The sequence below is a fragment of the Theobroma cacao genome, chromosome 10, assembly GCF_053813885.1.
Source record: "Theobroma cacao isolate CCN51 chromosome 10, ASM5381388v1, whole genome shotgun sequence".
Taxonomy (NCBI): Eukaryota; Viridiplantae; Streptophyta; class Magnoliopsida; order Malvales; family Malvaceae; genus Theobroma; species Theobroma cacao.
Genome location: NC_142648.1, coordinates 24,463,372 through 24,481,041, shown reverse-complemented (window position 1 = coordinate 24,481,041; position 17,670 = coordinate 24,463,372). Strand labels below are relative to the sequence as shown.

Sequence of the window (17,670 nt, the reverse complement as noted above, 5' to 3'; positions counted from 1 at the left end):
TTGATTGAAATTCAAATCTAGTTTTATGACAAGTATGATATTAAATATAATTAAAACTCGAGATTTTTTTTGTAAATATGAATAATCGAGTTTAGGTAGAATATCAAGCATTAGATATGCATGTGCTTTCCAGAGGTTTGCCGGTTCAGTGCGGAGGAAAAAAAGGGTGCATAATCTACAAAAATGTGAAACTATTGGGGTGAAAATAGAATTTTTCCAAAGGATTAAATACAGCGTTTTAAATAAATAAAAACACAAAAATTAGGGAAAAAGCAAAAAAAAAAAAAAAAAAAAGGGAAAAAACAACTTCCCATCTCATTATACATAACTTCCCTTTGTCATTCTCTCTCTTGCTCTCTCTAGCATCACACCAGGTCATTCTCTTCTCTGCACTTTTTGTTTCTCTCTTTTTTATTTTAAATCTCTCTCTATATCCTTTTAGTTTTTTTGGGTTATTTTATTTATTTTACCTTTTTTTGCAGGTGAGGGAAAAAAGGAGGAGGATCTGATGTACTTGCCGGTGGATCTTAATTATAGAAAAGATCATGATGGCCCTTGAAAAAAAAGGTTGGTTTTTTTTTTTTAATTTTTTTGAAGTTTTTTTGGGTGTAAAGTTTTGAACTTTGATGTTCTTTGAGTTATGGGTTTCAGTTTATTTGAGTGATTTTTGTGGTGTTTGGATTGATGGGGTTTTTAAGAATGTGATGTTTTTGCGATTTTCCTCTGATGGGTTTTTGATGATTTTCTTAAAAATGTGTTCTTTTTATTGCTTTATTTTTCCAGTGTTGAGATCACTTTGTTTTAAGATCTTCATCTGGGTTGCTTCAATTGTGAGTGTTGCTTTTTTTTGAATAATTTAATTCGAATTTAGGATCCAGTTGTGGCTGCCTGGTACGGTTTCTATTGCACTCGTTTGAGATATGGTATCTTAAATTTGAGGCCTTTTCAAAAATTCTGATGTGCCATTGAATAGCTAGCTAATGCTATGAAATTTCAAAGTTTATATTAGTATGTAATTTGTATTTTAGAGTACTTCGTATTGGATAAATGAAGAACTATTGATCAGCTTACTTGAGAAAATATGTTACTAAGTTGGATTATTTGATCCAAAGACGGATGTATGAATTGAACCTCTTGTTTATTGGAATGATTGGAAGAGAAGTACGTAAATGTTGTTTTTCATATTTAGTTCTAAGCTGTCTGTTATCAAAACCACATATACTTTATTTAGTTTTAAGCAAGCAGTAACTATGTGGAGAAGCTTTAGGTAGCTTTTTGGATTATTTCTGGAGATTTTGAAATATTTTTAGGCTTTTTGACTTTTTGGTGGTACCTTGTTTTATTGAATGGTCTCATTTTCATGCGCATCTATGACAGTGAACTCACTGTATTTCTGTATCGCAATGAGCTGCCTCTAGGGTTTAGATTCCCAAAAATCCGTTGGAAACTGTTGCTGTCTGGAATAGTCATTGACTTTGGTCTTATTGTTCCTAGTCTCAGCTTAGTTTCAATAGCACTTTGGTGTAAATTTGGGTTTGGATTAACCAGCAGGTAGCTATAGCTTGGTATATGCCCTAGATTCACCTAAGTAATATTTAGTTAAATAATTATCATATATAATTTTATATAATCATGAAAATGTGCCTGTCCGGTAAAATTATTGCATGTTAGCTACAAGATTTAGGGTTGGACAGGCTTCACCCCAAAATTTAAAAATAAAGATATATATAAAATGGATGTTATATTAAACTCGTTTCAGGGAAGTTTGAAAATCATTCTATCTAAACAAGTAGAACTGGATCTATTTGTTTATTAGGCTTATCTCAATATTGTTAGGTCTTCAATCAGCATGGCTAAATGAGGTTGTTAGGGTTTGTGAATGAGATGATAGTCTAGTTTTTTTTTTTGAGCCAGAGAGTTTATGGTCTAGTTGATGTTCTAAAATTTGAGTATTTGTAATGTGCTTACATTACCTCATAGCATCAATTTTAGTAATTTTTTTTAATTGCATATTGGTCCATTTTCTAGCTTTGTATTAACTCCCAGCAAAGGAAAGGTCAAATGTAAGTTTTAAAGATGAGCTAAACGAAAAGTTAGAGAAATAAAGCCTTGGCATCATTCTAGGTGTTTGAGGCTTCATGCATAGAAAAATGCAATACCCGTATTGTGATTCCTTCAGATTGGTAATGATGTTCAGAAATTAGTGGCATATGCTTTAAGTTACTTTGGGGCATAAGTTTATTACACCAGGAGCACAAGAATAACTGAAACGTTCACAAATCTGGCTCAATAAATCTGTAAAATCTAAAAAAGTGAGGTAAAGACACGCTCTGTTATGGCTCTCATTTGTTTGTTTTCATAGGCATGCATGACTCCTTTGATGAAATTCTTTATCTATATGATGATTATACCTAGTTTGGTGAAATGATTGCAGTTTGGAGATTGTCTTCCTTTGTTACCAATGTAAAATTTAGTCTTGTGTAAATATTTGTTATGCTATCATTATCATTTATTTCAAGTAAACTTCATTAGTTTGTGCTCAGTTGATTCATCATTTGGATTCCATTGAAACTTGTCCCCTTTTCACGTCCCTTTGTCCCAACCCTTCCCCTATTTTCTCCTCATTTTCACTTTTCCCTGTTGTGGAAGGTTGAGGAACCATTTACTATAAAAGAGTTAGGAAAATATTTATTGAAGGACCGGTCCTGTTTCACCATCACTATGAGAAGTTGAACAGCTTGAGTACACACTTAGTTGAATTCAGAAGTCTTGCTTGCTTTTGAAGAAACTTTGTTTGAAATTTTTACATTAAAATTACAGATCAATTACCAGTATTCTCCACTACTGTGAAGAATTATGACTTGTGGAGGATTTCTTTGCAACCTATAAAAATAAAAGTTAACAATACACAACAGCAAGTGGTTTCGAGGGTTATTAGTGGCTGATTTGAATTCATGTGTGTTGCTTGCTTTTGAAGAAACTTTGTTTCAAATTTTATGTCAAAATTACAGATCAATTTCGGATATTCTCCACTAATGCGAAGAATTATTGCATGCAGAGGCTTTCTTTGCAATCTATAAACATCAGTACTTTTATTAAATGTTAAAAATACACAACAGCAAGTGGTTTGGAGGCTTATTAGAGGCTGATTTGAACAGAATACTTTCTTGATTATTTTTCATTATCTTTTTGACTAGAATAGCTTGATAATTTGGTCTTCTATCGGCATTTAAGAAGGCAATTTAATTGATGACCTTGAAGAAGAAATGGCAAGTTGAATTTCAGCCTCATTTAGCATTGAAGAAGGCACTTTAATTGATGCATTTTGTAAACAATTGGCAACTTGAATTTCAGCTTTTGGAGATGGATGGAGGGTGTTATAGAGATATTGACTTCGCCCTTTTTAGCTGTGTCTTGCACCTTCAAATTAGAAGTTTGATGGAGGAATATATTGCAAGACTGTGGTATCTTTTATCTTTGAGGATCCTGATTTTAGGGTTTCATATTCTCTCACCCTATTTAGCCCACCAACTATTTTCTTGCTCATGCCTAAAGATAGCTGTTTGAGGCTCCACTACAGAAGTGAAAGGTGAAGGGGCGTAGCTGAAGGCAGTGAGGCATGCTATGCCTATGATCTGATCAAATATATGGTATTCTTTTGTGAAGTATGCTGGTGAGTTAAAGCCTTTTAAGACATGCTACAAGCTCCTCCCTGTTCTTACTGATTTGTCTGTGACTGGTTTGCCCCCCTGCCACCATTGGTTATTGCTTGTTGTTACTATTTCTGAAAGGAACCATAAACATAGATATTTCTTTCTTATGCTTGAGGGTGCCATCAAATGTGTGAGTACCCATTTAATTTTGGGAAGCATTTTTTGGATGTCTGACATTGTTATATTGGACTTGCATTGCAAGTTATCTTGAACTTTCTGTTTATTCAGTATTACATTTTTTTCTTTGTTTTGTGAATTTGCACTTTGTCTTTGTGTGAACAGTTGGCACTAGGTTGTTTTTCTTTGTTTCAGAGGAATTTGTATGGGTCATATTGGGATGCATATATCAAATTTGATATTATACTGATATGATTTTGCTTATTTATTTTATGTAGAAACTATGCAGAACTGCGAGGCAGCCTTAAAATGCCTCCAGACCAAGGGGTTCCCGTACAACCTGCAATGTATGGGGAATTCAATTGAAGGCCTTCCAGAGCTTAAAGATGGAATTGGTGTTCACCCAGGTGGGGATGTTGTAGAACCAGTTTGCTCATTGAGTGGGGAGTTTATGGAACTTCCAAGCGAGTTTTACCACAAACCTACCCTCCAGCATGAGTATGGCTCATGGCCGACCTTCTATCCTGACTCTCATAAGTTGCAGCCATACCCAATGAATGCTTTTGGGAGCCAATTTTACCACTTTCCTGTGGATAACCGATTTCATTATTCCCCATTCAATGTGATCACTCATGGATATCCTTATGAATTCCAGCTCCAAGATTTTCAATACTTTGTGGTCATAGACTTTGAGGCTACCTGTGACAAGGAGAAAAATCCCCATCCACAGGAGATAATTGAGTTTCCATCTGTCATTGTGAGTAGTGTTACTGGCCAGCTGGAAGCATGCTTTCAGACATATGTACGACCAACTTGCAATCAACTCCTGAGTGATTTCTGCAAGGATCTGACTGGCATCCAGCAAATTCAGGTCAGTTCAGAATTCGTTGTCTTTGCCAAGATTTAGAAACTTAACATTCTAGTTGGACAGCATGACTTTGGGCACTATGTAAATGATGTTGCGATGGTGGTAACACAATCACATGCTTATATTTATTGCGAGTTTTTTAGTTCATCATTGGAACTAGGTATATTTATAGTTTAAGACATGGTGGTAAGTTCCTCTGGTATAGTATTTCTCCTGCTAGGCTTTATATAGAAAGATCCTTCTTAGACAAAGTGTATAAATATGTTTGGATGTGGATGTAGTAAGAACTAAGCTAACTTTTCTGTCCCGACTATGTGACATATATGTTGCTGATAAACATGTTTCTTGCAATCTATTCTCCTGGGTTAATTGAAGAAAGGATTGCCAAATATGTTTGTGCCTGGACAGGCTTAAATTTGCTGTAATTGGTTTCTAATTTTTGGTACATATATTGATATGCTTGATAGCCGCTGTACTCTATTTTTGTTCTTTTTTGCTAAAGGATGCAGTAGTAGAAAAATTATGAGAATTATGAGTTAGGAAGCACAACGTTAGTGTTTATATTTTTTTCACTGACTTGGCAATAGCATCAATTGGATTTTATTTGGGGTGGTATGACGGAGTCTGGGTGGTCTTCCTATTTAGGCTTGGTGGTAAATAACGGTTCAAGACTGGGGATTGATCTGTGGCGGGACAACTAAGATTGTGATTATTATCTCTACTGTGTTTGACTTATTGGTTTCTTGCTCTCTTTTCTCTGTAACTTTTTCCACTCTGACTTCTGAGCCTATATTCTTAATATGCTTTTATGTGTTCTAGGTGGATAGAGGTGTTACTCTGAGTGAGGCTCTCCTTAGGCATGATAAATGGCTTGAGAAGAAGGGCATAAAGAACACCAACTTTGCTGTGGTGACATGGTCAAATTGGGATTGTCGCGTAATGCTGGAATCTGAGTGCAGATTCAAGAAGATCCGGAAGCCTCCTTACTTTAACCGGTAAATAATTTTGATATGTGCTTGTTTGCTTATTATTTTTTCATAGTTTACATATTTATTTATAAAAATGATAATAGTGTTGACACCTTTTAAGAAAGCCATTTATATTAAGTTTTTCTTATTATTTTCCATATGGCAGGTGGATCAACTTAAAAGTTCCTTTCAGTGAGGTTTTCGGTGGCGTGAGGTGCAACTTGAAGGAGGCTGTTGAGATGGCAGGCCTGGCATGGCAGGGGCGTGCCCATTGTGGCCTCGATGACGCCAAAAACACGGCACGCTTACTTGCCCTCTTGATGCACAAGGGTTTTAAATTCTCTATCACAAACTCACTGATGTGGCAGACTAGTGATGGTCCATTGACATGGAACCCGATCCCGGAGAACATGGCCTTCTCTCCACATCATCCCCACAAGCCTAAGGATCAGCAAATGCCCCTATTCCAGTACCACCCATACTGTTTCTGTGGGGTGAAAAGTAGCAAAGGAATGGTTCGGAAGCCTGGGCCGAAGCAAGGGAGCGTGTTCTTTGGCTGTGGAAACTGGACTGTCGCCAGAGGTGCCCGCTGCCACTACTTTGAGTGGGCGTCTCCCTGACTTGAATTTGCAAGGGCTTGTCCATCTTTCATGATGGCATCTTAAACCCTTCTTAGATGTCTTGTAAAAAGGAAAAAAAAAAAAAAAAGAGGCTAAAAAGGAGAATGCTAGTGGGTTGTCTCCTTGTTGAAGCATATACACCTTAAGTTGCTTAACTGCTAGGTGAGGCTTCTGCGTGTTAGGAAACACATATTAGCACTTGGCACGGTAGCTCAGGAGCGTGCACAGGTGCAGAAAAACAACGGTCTTCCAAGTAATGGGAGCTTCAACCTGTAAAGCTGACTTGTTGACAGGAGAACAAATCGGGAATGTGAGGATTGGCTAGTTAGGATGATGCATTTACATGCTTAAACATGCTAAGTTATCGTAATAATCTTTATGAGATAGGGACACCGTGGTTTCCTATGCGTTTCTAATGGGAATGAGCACTGTTGCTTTGCACCTTATTTCTTTGTTTTCCTTATCCGTCTGACCAGCAACCACTCCAAACTTACACAAAGGCAAAACCAAACGTAATGCCGAAGTACTTGTAACCATCTGTTCCAGAGATCCAAAACATTTGGAACTACCCAGCAGTTTCCATATTGATATTCCAACTTGTCTGGGAAGGATCAGTATGCAAGTAACTTGGTAATACTAATACTAGGATGATTCTTGACACTCAATGTGACAGTGTCTTACTTAAAGGATTCGTGATTAGTGATATCAAGATTTATTCAAAATTTTACTAATGTGAGTTCCCCACAAGATATTAGAGACAAATACATGTAAACAAAATAAACACAAATCAAGGTAGATCCCTCCCTTGTATAAGTGACTAATCATTGACGGTCAAAATATCACTCGCATGACATGTTACATCATGTGGACTAAAAATAAGTATCATTTTGCTACCAAAGAGGCAAAAAAAAAAGGAGGGGGCACGTTTTATTAAATTTGCTAGGCCAAAAGCTTTGAAGTAGTAGTGTATCGAACATTGGTAAAGCACTTAGGGCAGGTGGCGGCTATCCTACAATAACTCACCGCTCATACAATACCCCATGTGATAAAAGCCTTACATCACGTAGAATAGAAGAAAAATGGGCAAGAGGCAGAATTTACAAGGGAAATACATGGTGCTGAAACTAAGACTCAGGTTGCTCAGATTTTAAAGGTGCCCCTGATGAGGATGCACAGCTCCCATTCTGAAGGTGAAGGCTGCTTGCAACCATAGAATCACTAACCAAGCCAACATCCACATCATCAAAGTTGAGAGCGCCTCTGATCTTCCGGTTACTGAAACCAAAACGGTTCATTTAGCACATCACACAAGAATTTCTATTACCCTGAAGAGAGAAGAAGAGAAGAATACCCATTCAAGTGATTGTTGATGGCAGTTAGGTCCTTTGAAGGGCTCTGAAACGCACGGGTACTCTCTCCAACACAAGCATAATAGCTTCTTGAGCTATGCGAGATTAGAGCATCCATCTGTAGATGAAACAAGGCGCACACTTCTTAACCATGTAGCAACCATAGATTCCAATAAGATACCAAAAAAAGGCCAAAAAGAGGAATAAGGAAAATTTTCCAATACTTCTGTAAATCAAGAAACAAAACCCAGGATTCAACTGTTTCACAAGATTATGAGACTTATATATTGCATTGCAAATTAAAGATTCTTCGTTTTTCTTTTCTGGCCTTTCTTAGGGTGCTGCATTTTTAATTTACGAATCTGGTTTACTAGTAAATGGAAAACTAATCACTCACGTCAACTCAATGGAGAAAAGAGAAAAAGATTAGGTACCTTGGATGTTCGCAATGGAGACACATATACGTTGTGTGTTGCAGATACTTTCTTTGGGGACATATCGGGAAGACTCGGAAAAGGAGCAACTTTAGGTGATCCAGGGCATGGACCTAATTAGCAATGAAGCAAGAAGAAGAAAATTAGAATGGCTTGCAGAGGCAGCAAGGACAGAATATAACATCAAAATCTCCCACATAATAATGGGAAAAAAAAAATGAAAGGTTTACCATGATTACTATTGTTGGCTTCAGGAACCTGGCTTGTACTTATATTTGCTCCAGTAAGACCAACTTCTACCAGCAAAGGCTTTATGGCAGGAATAAATATTTTATTGTAAAATGTAATAATATCAACATGGTCCTGCCCGGTTACCTGTTTTAGGATCATTAAAATTGTTAAAATTCCCTAGAAAAGCAGGCAGCATAGAAAATAGAGATGAGATATCATACCCCATTCCGTTGGGCTGCTAACCGATCAACAAATACGCTGCAGAAAACTTGGGGTTTACATTGTGGTTGCTTCTTATAGTTGCGAATAATTTCTCCAAAAGTAAGAGAACTCTGCAACTGAGAAATCTGCACGCCATTCATTCACAAAGTAAGAGGAAGCAGTGCAGATAAATTGAACAGCAGCTCAAAGATCTCATTAGAAGAGCAGACCTTTGCAACTACATAGAAACAACAAAGGATGATCTGGTCAATATGACGGTTAAAGAACAGAGATGTCCGCTGGCTAAGTACTTGTTGAAAAAGACAATATACACTCTCCCTAATCTGTTGAGACAGTTGTAGCCTCTCAACCATACCATTAATCCTGACAGCAGCCAACTTATTAATCTAGGCAGTGCAAAGCAAACAACATGTTAGACTCGGAGCAGACCTATAACTACAGAAACTGAATCAAATTCAAAACTCAGTGCATGTGAGCAATTTGCCACCAGTAAAATTATATCAAGGGCTATTTACAATGAGCACTAATAGGTTAAATTTTGTAACAATATAAGCATACATAAGGTCTACCATAATTACGTAAGAATTTAAGCAAATGGATGAAAATCTAATTTATCTCATATTTTGATACCTTGCTAAAAAATATATTTATTCCGGTTTCCGCACATGTTTCTCCTCCACCACCTGGGTTAGGACGTGTTGGACTAAAGAACAAATGGCCCAAAAGAAAATGAAGTTAGCCATTGCAAATAGTTCAGGTTTTCTACTTCCCCTAGAACATACACCATACGATACCTGGCAAATGCAGATTGCAAGGGAGCCTTCTTAAGGTTGCTAAATGCCAATAGACGATCCTTCACTGGTGATGTAAAAGAGTTCCGCTCAACCAAAACACTCCTGTAGTCTGTGCATAGTCTCTTTGGAGACCTGACATCCCCATTTTGACCTGAAAAAAGTAACATGACTATGTAAATTAGGTTCAGGATAGAATCAAATTTGACACTTTGAGAACAGATAACTGTAATTAAATCCTATAACACAAGCTACTACATTAAACAGGCAAATCAACATACTGGTGACAGTTTTTGATATCTAAAAAGATAACAAATGGTATGACTAAGCTACCACTGTTGCATTCCTAAGATTGAGCTGCTGACATTACCTGGTGAAGTTTCATGCTTCTGTGAAGAAGGCAATGGAGGCATGCCTCCAGAAAAGTTGATATGCATCGCAATTGCATCCAAAGACGGCATTGGTTCTGCCAATAAGCCAAGACGATCTATTTCAGCAGCCAGGGCAGGTCTTGCAACTATCAAAGAATTGTACATTGAGGAACCATTATCCCAAACCATACTCTCCAAAAGTCTCTCTTCAAGAGAATTCAGATGCCGCCTCAATTCTCTTGGTAGAGAATCCTCATGTCTAATGAAACTCTCTATCACCTTGCTAAGATCAAAGGCCGTAATACCAGTTCTGTCCAGAACTGTGGGAAACAGCATTGTGGCTGTCTTATGTGTTGCTAGCACTAGTTCGGCAGAACAAGCAAGCATACATCTGTGAAATCTCTCATTAGTTAATAAGGAAGTCAAATTAGTTGCATGCAATATTTGGGCCTCTGCAGTACACATAGCTTCCAAAACCCTATAGTATAGCTTAAGTGCTTCCAGTCTTCGATGTTCCATCCATATATCATCCATCAGGTTTGCACCTTGAAGGCTTCCAGTTACACTACGTTCATGATTACTTGGAAATATTGCCTCCAATATTATATGTGCCCTACGTATCACATCATTGGTAACATCTTTATCACAGGATGATAAAAACCGCTGCAACTCTGCAGAGGGTTTCGAAGGAAGTGGACAAATAACAGTACGAAGCCACTTTGCAGTTGTCATTGCAGTGCTGACGGGTGTAGCTGCCACCTTTGCATTTGGCGGTCCAAGGACACCATTTCCATGAGATGCAGGAGAACGATGAGGAGACAGTGGGCTTGAGATTGTCTTTGATGGTGAAGCTATTGAATCAAATTTCCTCTACTCAAAACAGAATAAAAAACATTCTTAGATAAAGTGACTGCTACATAAAGCATAAAGACCAACAAAATTGAATATGCTTTCTCAAATATGAAACACACCTTGATGCCAGTTACATTCCCAGCACCTCCAAACAAGCTACCTGAACCAAGAAAACTATCTTCCTCATTTATAAACACCCTCTCGTCCAATTCACCTTTATTACGAATTGCATCATCATAATCCTTTTCTAAAATATTTAAACTGGATGAAAGAGATTGTTCATCCATTAAACCTTCAAAATAGATCAAGCCATCTGCTTCAAAGAGAATCAGATAATTAGAAGCCGAAGCAAATGAAAGCATGCCCCCAAATTACATTCATGAATTTTATAACTTACCCGTATCAATATTTTCCAGTGTTTCAGTTTTGAACTCCGATGCTGAACAGGGCTTTTTTTTCAATATATCTTCTACTAACTTATTGGCCATCTCCATTGTTTTCCTCAAATCATCTTCTGAAGCATCATACATGTTGCAAAGTGATGCAAGCAAGTCAACACCTTTGCCACCTTTCTTAACTGAACAACCACATGTCAAAGAAATCAACAATGAGTAAAGCCAAAATTTTATCCCCGACAGGAAAAGCAAATAGAAAAAAGTAAAAGGGTAAGGACAAAACACTGGTTAAGAATCTCAAATGCATTCTCCTTATCAGAAAGAAGGATGGTTCTAAAAATTTGACTACCGCAAAGAGCAAATAATTACCAAAGCGTGGGGAGTCACTGATCTTGAAGTTTCTGAAGCGAACAGGAACATGTATAATCAGAATAGCCTGTTAAAAATTACATGCACCAGTAAATGTACAAGGATATATTGCATCTAAGACAACAGCATATTAGAGTTGAATCTTTTGAAGCACATTTAAATGTATCTATCAACTTTTATTTTCCATTTGTTTAATAAATACTTGTTATGTTAATCCATTATCTGTACTAATATAATCAGAACAACATGTTTCATTAGAACAAGATGACATGTTATTCCTTGTTGCAACCAAGTCAGCCTTCTCACAATCAACTATTAAGAAAGCCACAGAAAAGTGTAACTGACCAGAACAGAAACAAAACCATTAGCGCAAGTCACTAGGTCTTTAAAACGGCTGAAAGCATGCACACGGAGAGCCAAAAACAGTAACCACCCAAAACGATGGTACTCCGACACATAATCAGGAGCACTTGTAGCACTTTGCTCCTTGTCAATATTTGCATCACTTGTCAAGAAGAGTTCCCGAAATGCACGCTTGTATGACCTTTTGTACCATCAAATAGCAAGATGCAAATGTTATTTACTTTACAAAATGGAAAATTATATAAAGCAAGCAGAAAATTTGGTTTCAACGATGAAGTTGCTTGGTGAATGATAATAAAAATTCATCATACGGTACAAATTCTGTGAAATAATAACATTATATGATATATTATTGAAACAAAATTATACAATCTGCTAAATGAGAATGTCATAAATTTAATATTGTTATCCATCTGGACAAGATGACAGTCAAACATGCCACATGACTAGCTATTGGTATAATTAGGACACACACACACGCGCGCACATACATATATACATACATACATAAATACATATGTATGTAGGTTTTATTTTTCAAGATCTTTGATATGCAAATGTTGTACACCCTCCCTCTCTCTCTAAATATACATACATACATACATACATACATACATACATACATATATATACATATATATATATATATATGTATATAGACACATATACTTACGTATGTATGTATGGTTTTATTTTTCAACACCTTTGATACGCAAATGTTGTACACCCTCCCTCCCTTCTCTCTAATAGACACTTAATCCAAACACCAAAGTATGTGTGCTTTTGTAAATTTCAGACAAGGTTCAAGACAATATAAACAAGCTTGCTGCAGAATCTACATGCCATTATAGAGTATAAATTGATGAATGAAAAGCAGTATTCCTTATCACTACGGTGCTTTGCATTTAAGAGTAACCAATCAAATTTAGCAAATCATAGTCATACTAACAAATAGATTGAAAATGCTAGTGCTGTCACAAAGTTATGCGCACATAGCATCTTCTAACCTTGAAGAGGATATAAAAGAAGGGCACATACTTGCTTAGAAGGCTCAAGTGCACAAAATTGGCCTGCAACTCCTTCGCCTAATCAATTAAGTACCATAAGTCGAGAGTCAAACAGAAGTCAGACGACCATACAAATTTAGGAAAAAAGAAAGCAAGTTAAACAAAAAAATCTACTACCTCAAGTCTACTCTCCCAATCTTCACCATACATAATATTTAAAACAGGACCAGCTTTTACCACAAACTGAGGCAGCTCTTTAAAGAAATCCACAATACTGCAAGACATAAAAAAAAGCTCACTATCATTAAAACAGACTTCAATCTCAAATACTACCCATGTTTACACAAAATTAACAGCATCATACTTTAGCTTTGTAGCTCTCAATATCTGGCATATTGTAAACCCATTTTCATCAGACCCTTGCTTTACATTTTCTCCACTCTTTTCACTTAGCTGCTTCAGTGAATACAAAACAAACGAAAAGCAAAATCGCTCTGCTTCTTCCAGCTAATCCAGTATAAAGGCAACAAAGTTAGTTCACCTAAAAGCACCTACGTTTAGCGATTCCATATAAAAAGAAGTTCAAATATATCTACCGTCCCACTCCCAATCGAAACATTTGATGATAAAAGGTTTTTGGTTTCTTTGAATAGCTTCATAGCTTCCGTGCAAGTTTTCTCAGCCAAAGATAATTCATTCTGCAAATCATAACATTTAAAAAACCACGTCACTACCCAAAAAAGAAAAGCAAAATTTAAAATAATAATAATAATAAGAAGAAGAAGAAGAAGAAGAACACATCACTACCTTGCACAAGGCAGTGAACCTAGCTTCGATGGCATCACCATCACTGCTGTTGGAAGTTGTAACTGAAGGCTTCCTGTCTTCCATATTTCTTCCAAGTAACCCTAGCAGAAATTAAAGATTCTACCTTTCAAAAAAAGAAATTAAAGATTCTGATTCCCTCCAAAAGTTTTGATAAGAAGCTCATAATCAGCATATTCAAGATTAAGCTAGCTACTAGAGTCACTAATTTAAAAAAAATCACAAACTGTCAACAAAATTCAATTTAAAAAATAAAAAAATCCACAAATTAATCAAAGCAACTTAAATCCCCAAAATAAAAAATTTACACCGAAAATTATTTTTTTTAGCTATTACTAACAAAAGCAAAGTAAAAATTGGAAGAAACAAGCTTTTTTTTTTTTTGTGCTTCTGAACATGGCAAATTTACTTCAACAATGTCAGCCAAACTATTCAAAAATTACAATCAAAATTAAAACAGAATTAAAAGAAAACTTACAAATTTGAACTTGAAATTCGGTTCGGATCTCGGATCTACAGATCCAGTCAAGCAGAAAACCCTAGCTTCAAATCCTCACCCCCCAAAAAAAGAACACAGCGTTTTAACGGATCGAAAAGAAGAAAAATCAATGAGAAAGAAAAAGGATTTTCCTTTTTTATATATTCTAATTAAGAACAAGAAGAACCCTAAAATTTTCCCTCTCTTTTTTTTTCCTTATTTTCTCTCTCTCTCTAACTTTGGGCATCTTTTTGTGGAAACCCTATCAAGGAAGGATCTTTCTCTTAGCGCGGGAAAACTAACCAACATAACATCATGATGACCATGCACATGCGCATGACATGCATGGCTAGCCAATCACATTTTGCCACGTCATGATGTGGATTAGCATTTTACCGCCAAAATTGTTCAACGTCTCGGCCGTTACGAAGATTCCGCTTTGGAACGGTAGGTGAAAAGGGTTTGGTTTTCACCGTTACGGTGAGTTAACGGAGTGTGGCTAGGCTGGGCCGAGCCGTTCGGGCGGCGGGGGGGGATGATCTTCGAGTCTTGGAAATTGAAACGGTGTTTGCCAGGAGACTCGTGTGGGTGTGCGGGCCCACCGAAAAAGAAAGAAAAAGGATCGTCCTTCTTTTTCAGTGTCGTTTAGCGCGAGGAGTTGTGTCGTCTTGTGTGGAGTGGAAATGTTATTATGAGTGCGTCCTCACAAAACTTTTCTGTAGGACCTCCTAATTCTTACCCCATAAATTATTCAACACCATTACAATTAAAAAGAATTATTTTTAATAAAAATCATTTAATGCAATTAAAATTCTCATTTATAGGTTGTAGATTTAAATAAAGTGTACACATTTATTTTTATTTACTTTATTTGTGATATTTATGTTAATTTTTTGAGTTTTGACTAAAAATGAAAATTAAACCAATTACCATTTTAGTTTCATGAATTCGAACTTCATTTTTTGAGAAAAAGATACATACACGTAGTATTGAACTAAGAATTAGGTGCATTAAACCTTTGCAGTTTATGCAAATTCTATTATCAATATTAATGCAATGGGCTTGATTTTGGTCATATTCAGGGCATTAAGATATAAATCAAACATCAGCTTGCAATGTCAAATATTGTTTTACACCAAAGTTAACATCAAAACCCCAAACACAAAGAAAAAGAAAAGGTAATATACAAACACTGACAGAAGTATTTAGCTACTTAGTTGAAGAAACCTTTGTGCCATGGGATGCTTGGCTTCAGATAGCTCACCAGGCTTCAATACCTCAACAATTTCACCATTGACAAGAAGGCAAACTACATCTGCCACCCTTTGGATTTGCTTGATGCTGTGAGAAACCATTACAACAGTCATTCCCTTTTTCTTCTTAAGCTTCACTATCACATCCTCTATGTTCTGTGTCGAAATCGGATCCAATGCACTTGTTGGCTCATCCAGCAGCAAAACCTTTCCAGAGAGAAAAACCAACCAAGAAATTAGCCTGAACCAATGCAAAGTTTTGAATGCAACATATTAGCAGGTGGTATGGGGTATGGAGTACCTCTGGTTCATTTGCTAGTGTCCTAGCCAGTGCAACTCTCTGAGCTTGGCCCACAGATAATTCACCACCAGTCTTACTGAGAAAGGAGGAATCAAGGTCTGCAAGTGTTAGCAACTTGGAAACTTCCTCATCACTTAACTTCTTTCCTCTCAAACGTGGTCCATATCGAATGTTATCTGCCACAGTGCCTGAAAGTGACACTCTTCATTACTAAAAATTTTTCTTAAGAGTTTGGTTTGTCTATATACAAACAGTTGAAATCAAGACATCTATGAACTCGAGTTAGCTTTTCTCTTCACTAAAAATACCAACAAACCAACCAATCAAATAAACAAAATCAATACAAAATCAGCATAGAATTTGATTAAATCCACAAATCCATCCATAGTAGGACTTAAACTTGGAATCTAAAGATTTCTTCTTTACAATTGAGACAAGGTAAGGACTTGAAGTGAAGTAATAAGCTTGAAGCAATCATATTTGCATATGCTAAAATTGTTGCTGAACCTGTCAATGGGTACCTCAGTTTTACAGTACCTGCCATTGATAGACCTGAAAGGACCCATCATACTTCAAAATTTCCCCATTCTTTTTTCAACCGTAATTTACAACTCAATGGAATATCTATAGTCTCACCTTGAAAGAGAACAGGGAGCTGGAAGAGCATGCCCACTTTACGGCGAAGTCCAAGAACATCAAGATCAACAATATCATGACCGTCAAGGAACACCGTGTTCGACTGAGGCTCCCAAAGGCGATTGAGTGCTCGAAGCATCGTCGATTTCCCACTCCCGCTCGGTCCGATGATCCCGACGATCATCCCCTTGGGGATATCGACGCTGATCCCGTTAAGTATAGGAACGCCCGCTTCCGATACTTTCCTCAAACCACGAATCTCGAATTTCATCCCACGATCATGATGATTACTGTGTTGATGATCAGAGTCGTCAACGGTTAACAGCAAATGCTCTGCAGACATTTTCTCTTTGGCTGTTTGCTTTGTTAGTTTAATTTGTTAGTATTTAACGTGACAGGGGAAACGATGGCATTGGGCTGAATACGACCTTCCCCATTAAGCATTTCTTCTCTCTCTCTCTCTCTCTCTCTCTCTCTCTCTATATATATATATATATGTAACCTTCACCACTGGTTGTAATGGATCATCCACACCCACCATTGCCATTGATTAATAAAAAAAAATTTCAACTTGTTTTCCTATCAAATAGGTTAAGAAAAAAAAACATAAATAACCCAAAATAAATAAAAATAAAAAATATTAAAAAGAAAATAATTAATAAAAAATTAATTAAAGGGAAAAAATTAATAGAGACAAGAACAGAATTTTTATGAAAATTAATCATTTATATTTATATTCCCTGAATAAAAAGTTTTTACCATTGAGATATTTTTAAATTAATATTATAATAAATTTTAATTTAATAAATAATTGCTTTTATTTTTATTCATTTATAAATTAAAATTGTTAAATTGTTAAATATTTTTAACTTGATAATAAAAATTAATAGTTGAAAAATATTGATGTAAAGTAGTAAAAATAAACGTAAAAAATTAATTTTTTTTATTTGGAAAAGGGGATCCAAATTCTAGTTTTAAGTAGTAAGATCATATATTAATTAATAAGTCAAATACTGAAGTACAATATAATTAATTTTTAAACATAAAAAATTTTTAAATTTATCCATTTTATTTTAAATATTATTTAATTTTTATTTTTATGCTATATTTTATCTTAAAATATAAGAATATTATCCTTTTAAATATTAAAATTATATCTAACTAATTTAATTCAATTAAACTTGTTATTATAACTTGTTACTTTAAATCTCAAATATTTACATCAATATTTTGATAATATTTGATAATGTTTAGTTCTTACAAGTTTACATCAAAGTTTTTCAATTGCTAATTTTTACTATAATTATTTTTATCTTTTATCATTATTCATTTATTGATTAAAATTCTTAAACCATTAAATAGTTTAAACTTGAGAATATAAATTTAAATGTTTAATTTTTCAAAAAATTTATATTTATTTAACTTAATTAACTTATTAAGTTAAATCTCACACATTTACGTCAATATTTTGATAATACTTGTTCCACTTTTATAATTTTTTACGTTA

The 17,670-nt window shown here is 35.6% G+C and overlaps 3 protein-coding genes across 5 annotated transcripts; 1 reads left to right on the top strand and 2 right to left on the bottom strand.

Moving 5' to 3' along the window:
* Positions 1-251: 251 nt before the first annotated feature.
* LOC18587095 (uncharacterized) lies at positions 252-6,732 on the top strand. The gene is made up of 5 exons (XM_007010773.3): positions 252-374; positions 483-567; positions 4,109-4,701; positions 5,518-5,693; positions 5,833-6,732. The coding sequence occupies exons 2-5, from the start codon at positions 546-548 to the stop codon at positions 6,284-6,286; spliced, it is 1,245 nt and encodes a 414-aa protein (XP_007010835.2). The 5' UTR covers positions 252-374; positions 483-545; the 3' UTR covers positions 6,287-6,732.
* Positions 6,733-7,186: 454 nt separating this feature from the next.
* RBR1 (retinoblastoma-related 1) lies at positions 7,187-14,277 on the bottom strand. Of its 3 annotated transcripts, none has more exons than XM_018129220.2 (19): positions 13,974-14,277; positions 13,478-13,601; positions 13,267-13,368; positions 13,035-13,177; positions 12,848-12,944; positions 12,702-12,748; positions 11,646-11,844; positions 11,301-11,367; positions 10,934-11,113; positions 10,656-10,849; positions 9,684-10,554; positions 9,317-9,467; positions 9,153-9,225; positions 8,732-8,908; positions 8,522-8,647; positions 8,300-8,444; positions 8,070-8,182; positions 7,638-7,753; positions 7,187-7,561 (listed from the first exon to the last, which is right to left on the bottom strand). In XM_018129220.2, the coding sequence occupies exons 2-19, from the start codon at positions 13,559-13,561 to the stop codon at positions 7,411-7,413; spliced, it is 3,036 nt and encodes a 1,011-aa protein (XP_017984709.2). In that variant the 5' UTR covers positions 13,562-13,601; positions 13,974-14,277; the 3' UTR covers positions 7,187-7,410. The 3 variants fall into 3 exon arrangements, with proteins under 3 accessions (XP_017984709.2, XP_017984708.2, XP_007010834.3); XM_018129219.2 differs by having other exon boundaries at positions 13,478-13,597; XM_007010772.3 differs by having other exon boundaries at positions 13,478-13,578.
* Positions 14,278-15,059: 782 nt separating this feature from the next.
* On the bottom strand, positions 15,060-16,629 carry ABCI17 (non-intrinsic ABC protein 3). The gene is made up of 3 exons (XM_018128635.2): positions 16,164-16,629; positions 15,528-15,715; positions 15,060-15,433 (listed from the first exon to the last, which is right to left on the bottom strand). Exons 1-3 carry the CDS (start codon positions 16,504-16,506, stop codon positions 15,179-15,181), a joined length of 786 nt encoding a protein of 261 aa, XP_017984124.2. The 5' UTR covers positions 16,507-16,629; the 3' UTR covers positions 15,060-15,178.
* Positions 16,630-17,670: the final 1,041 nt, after the last annotated feature.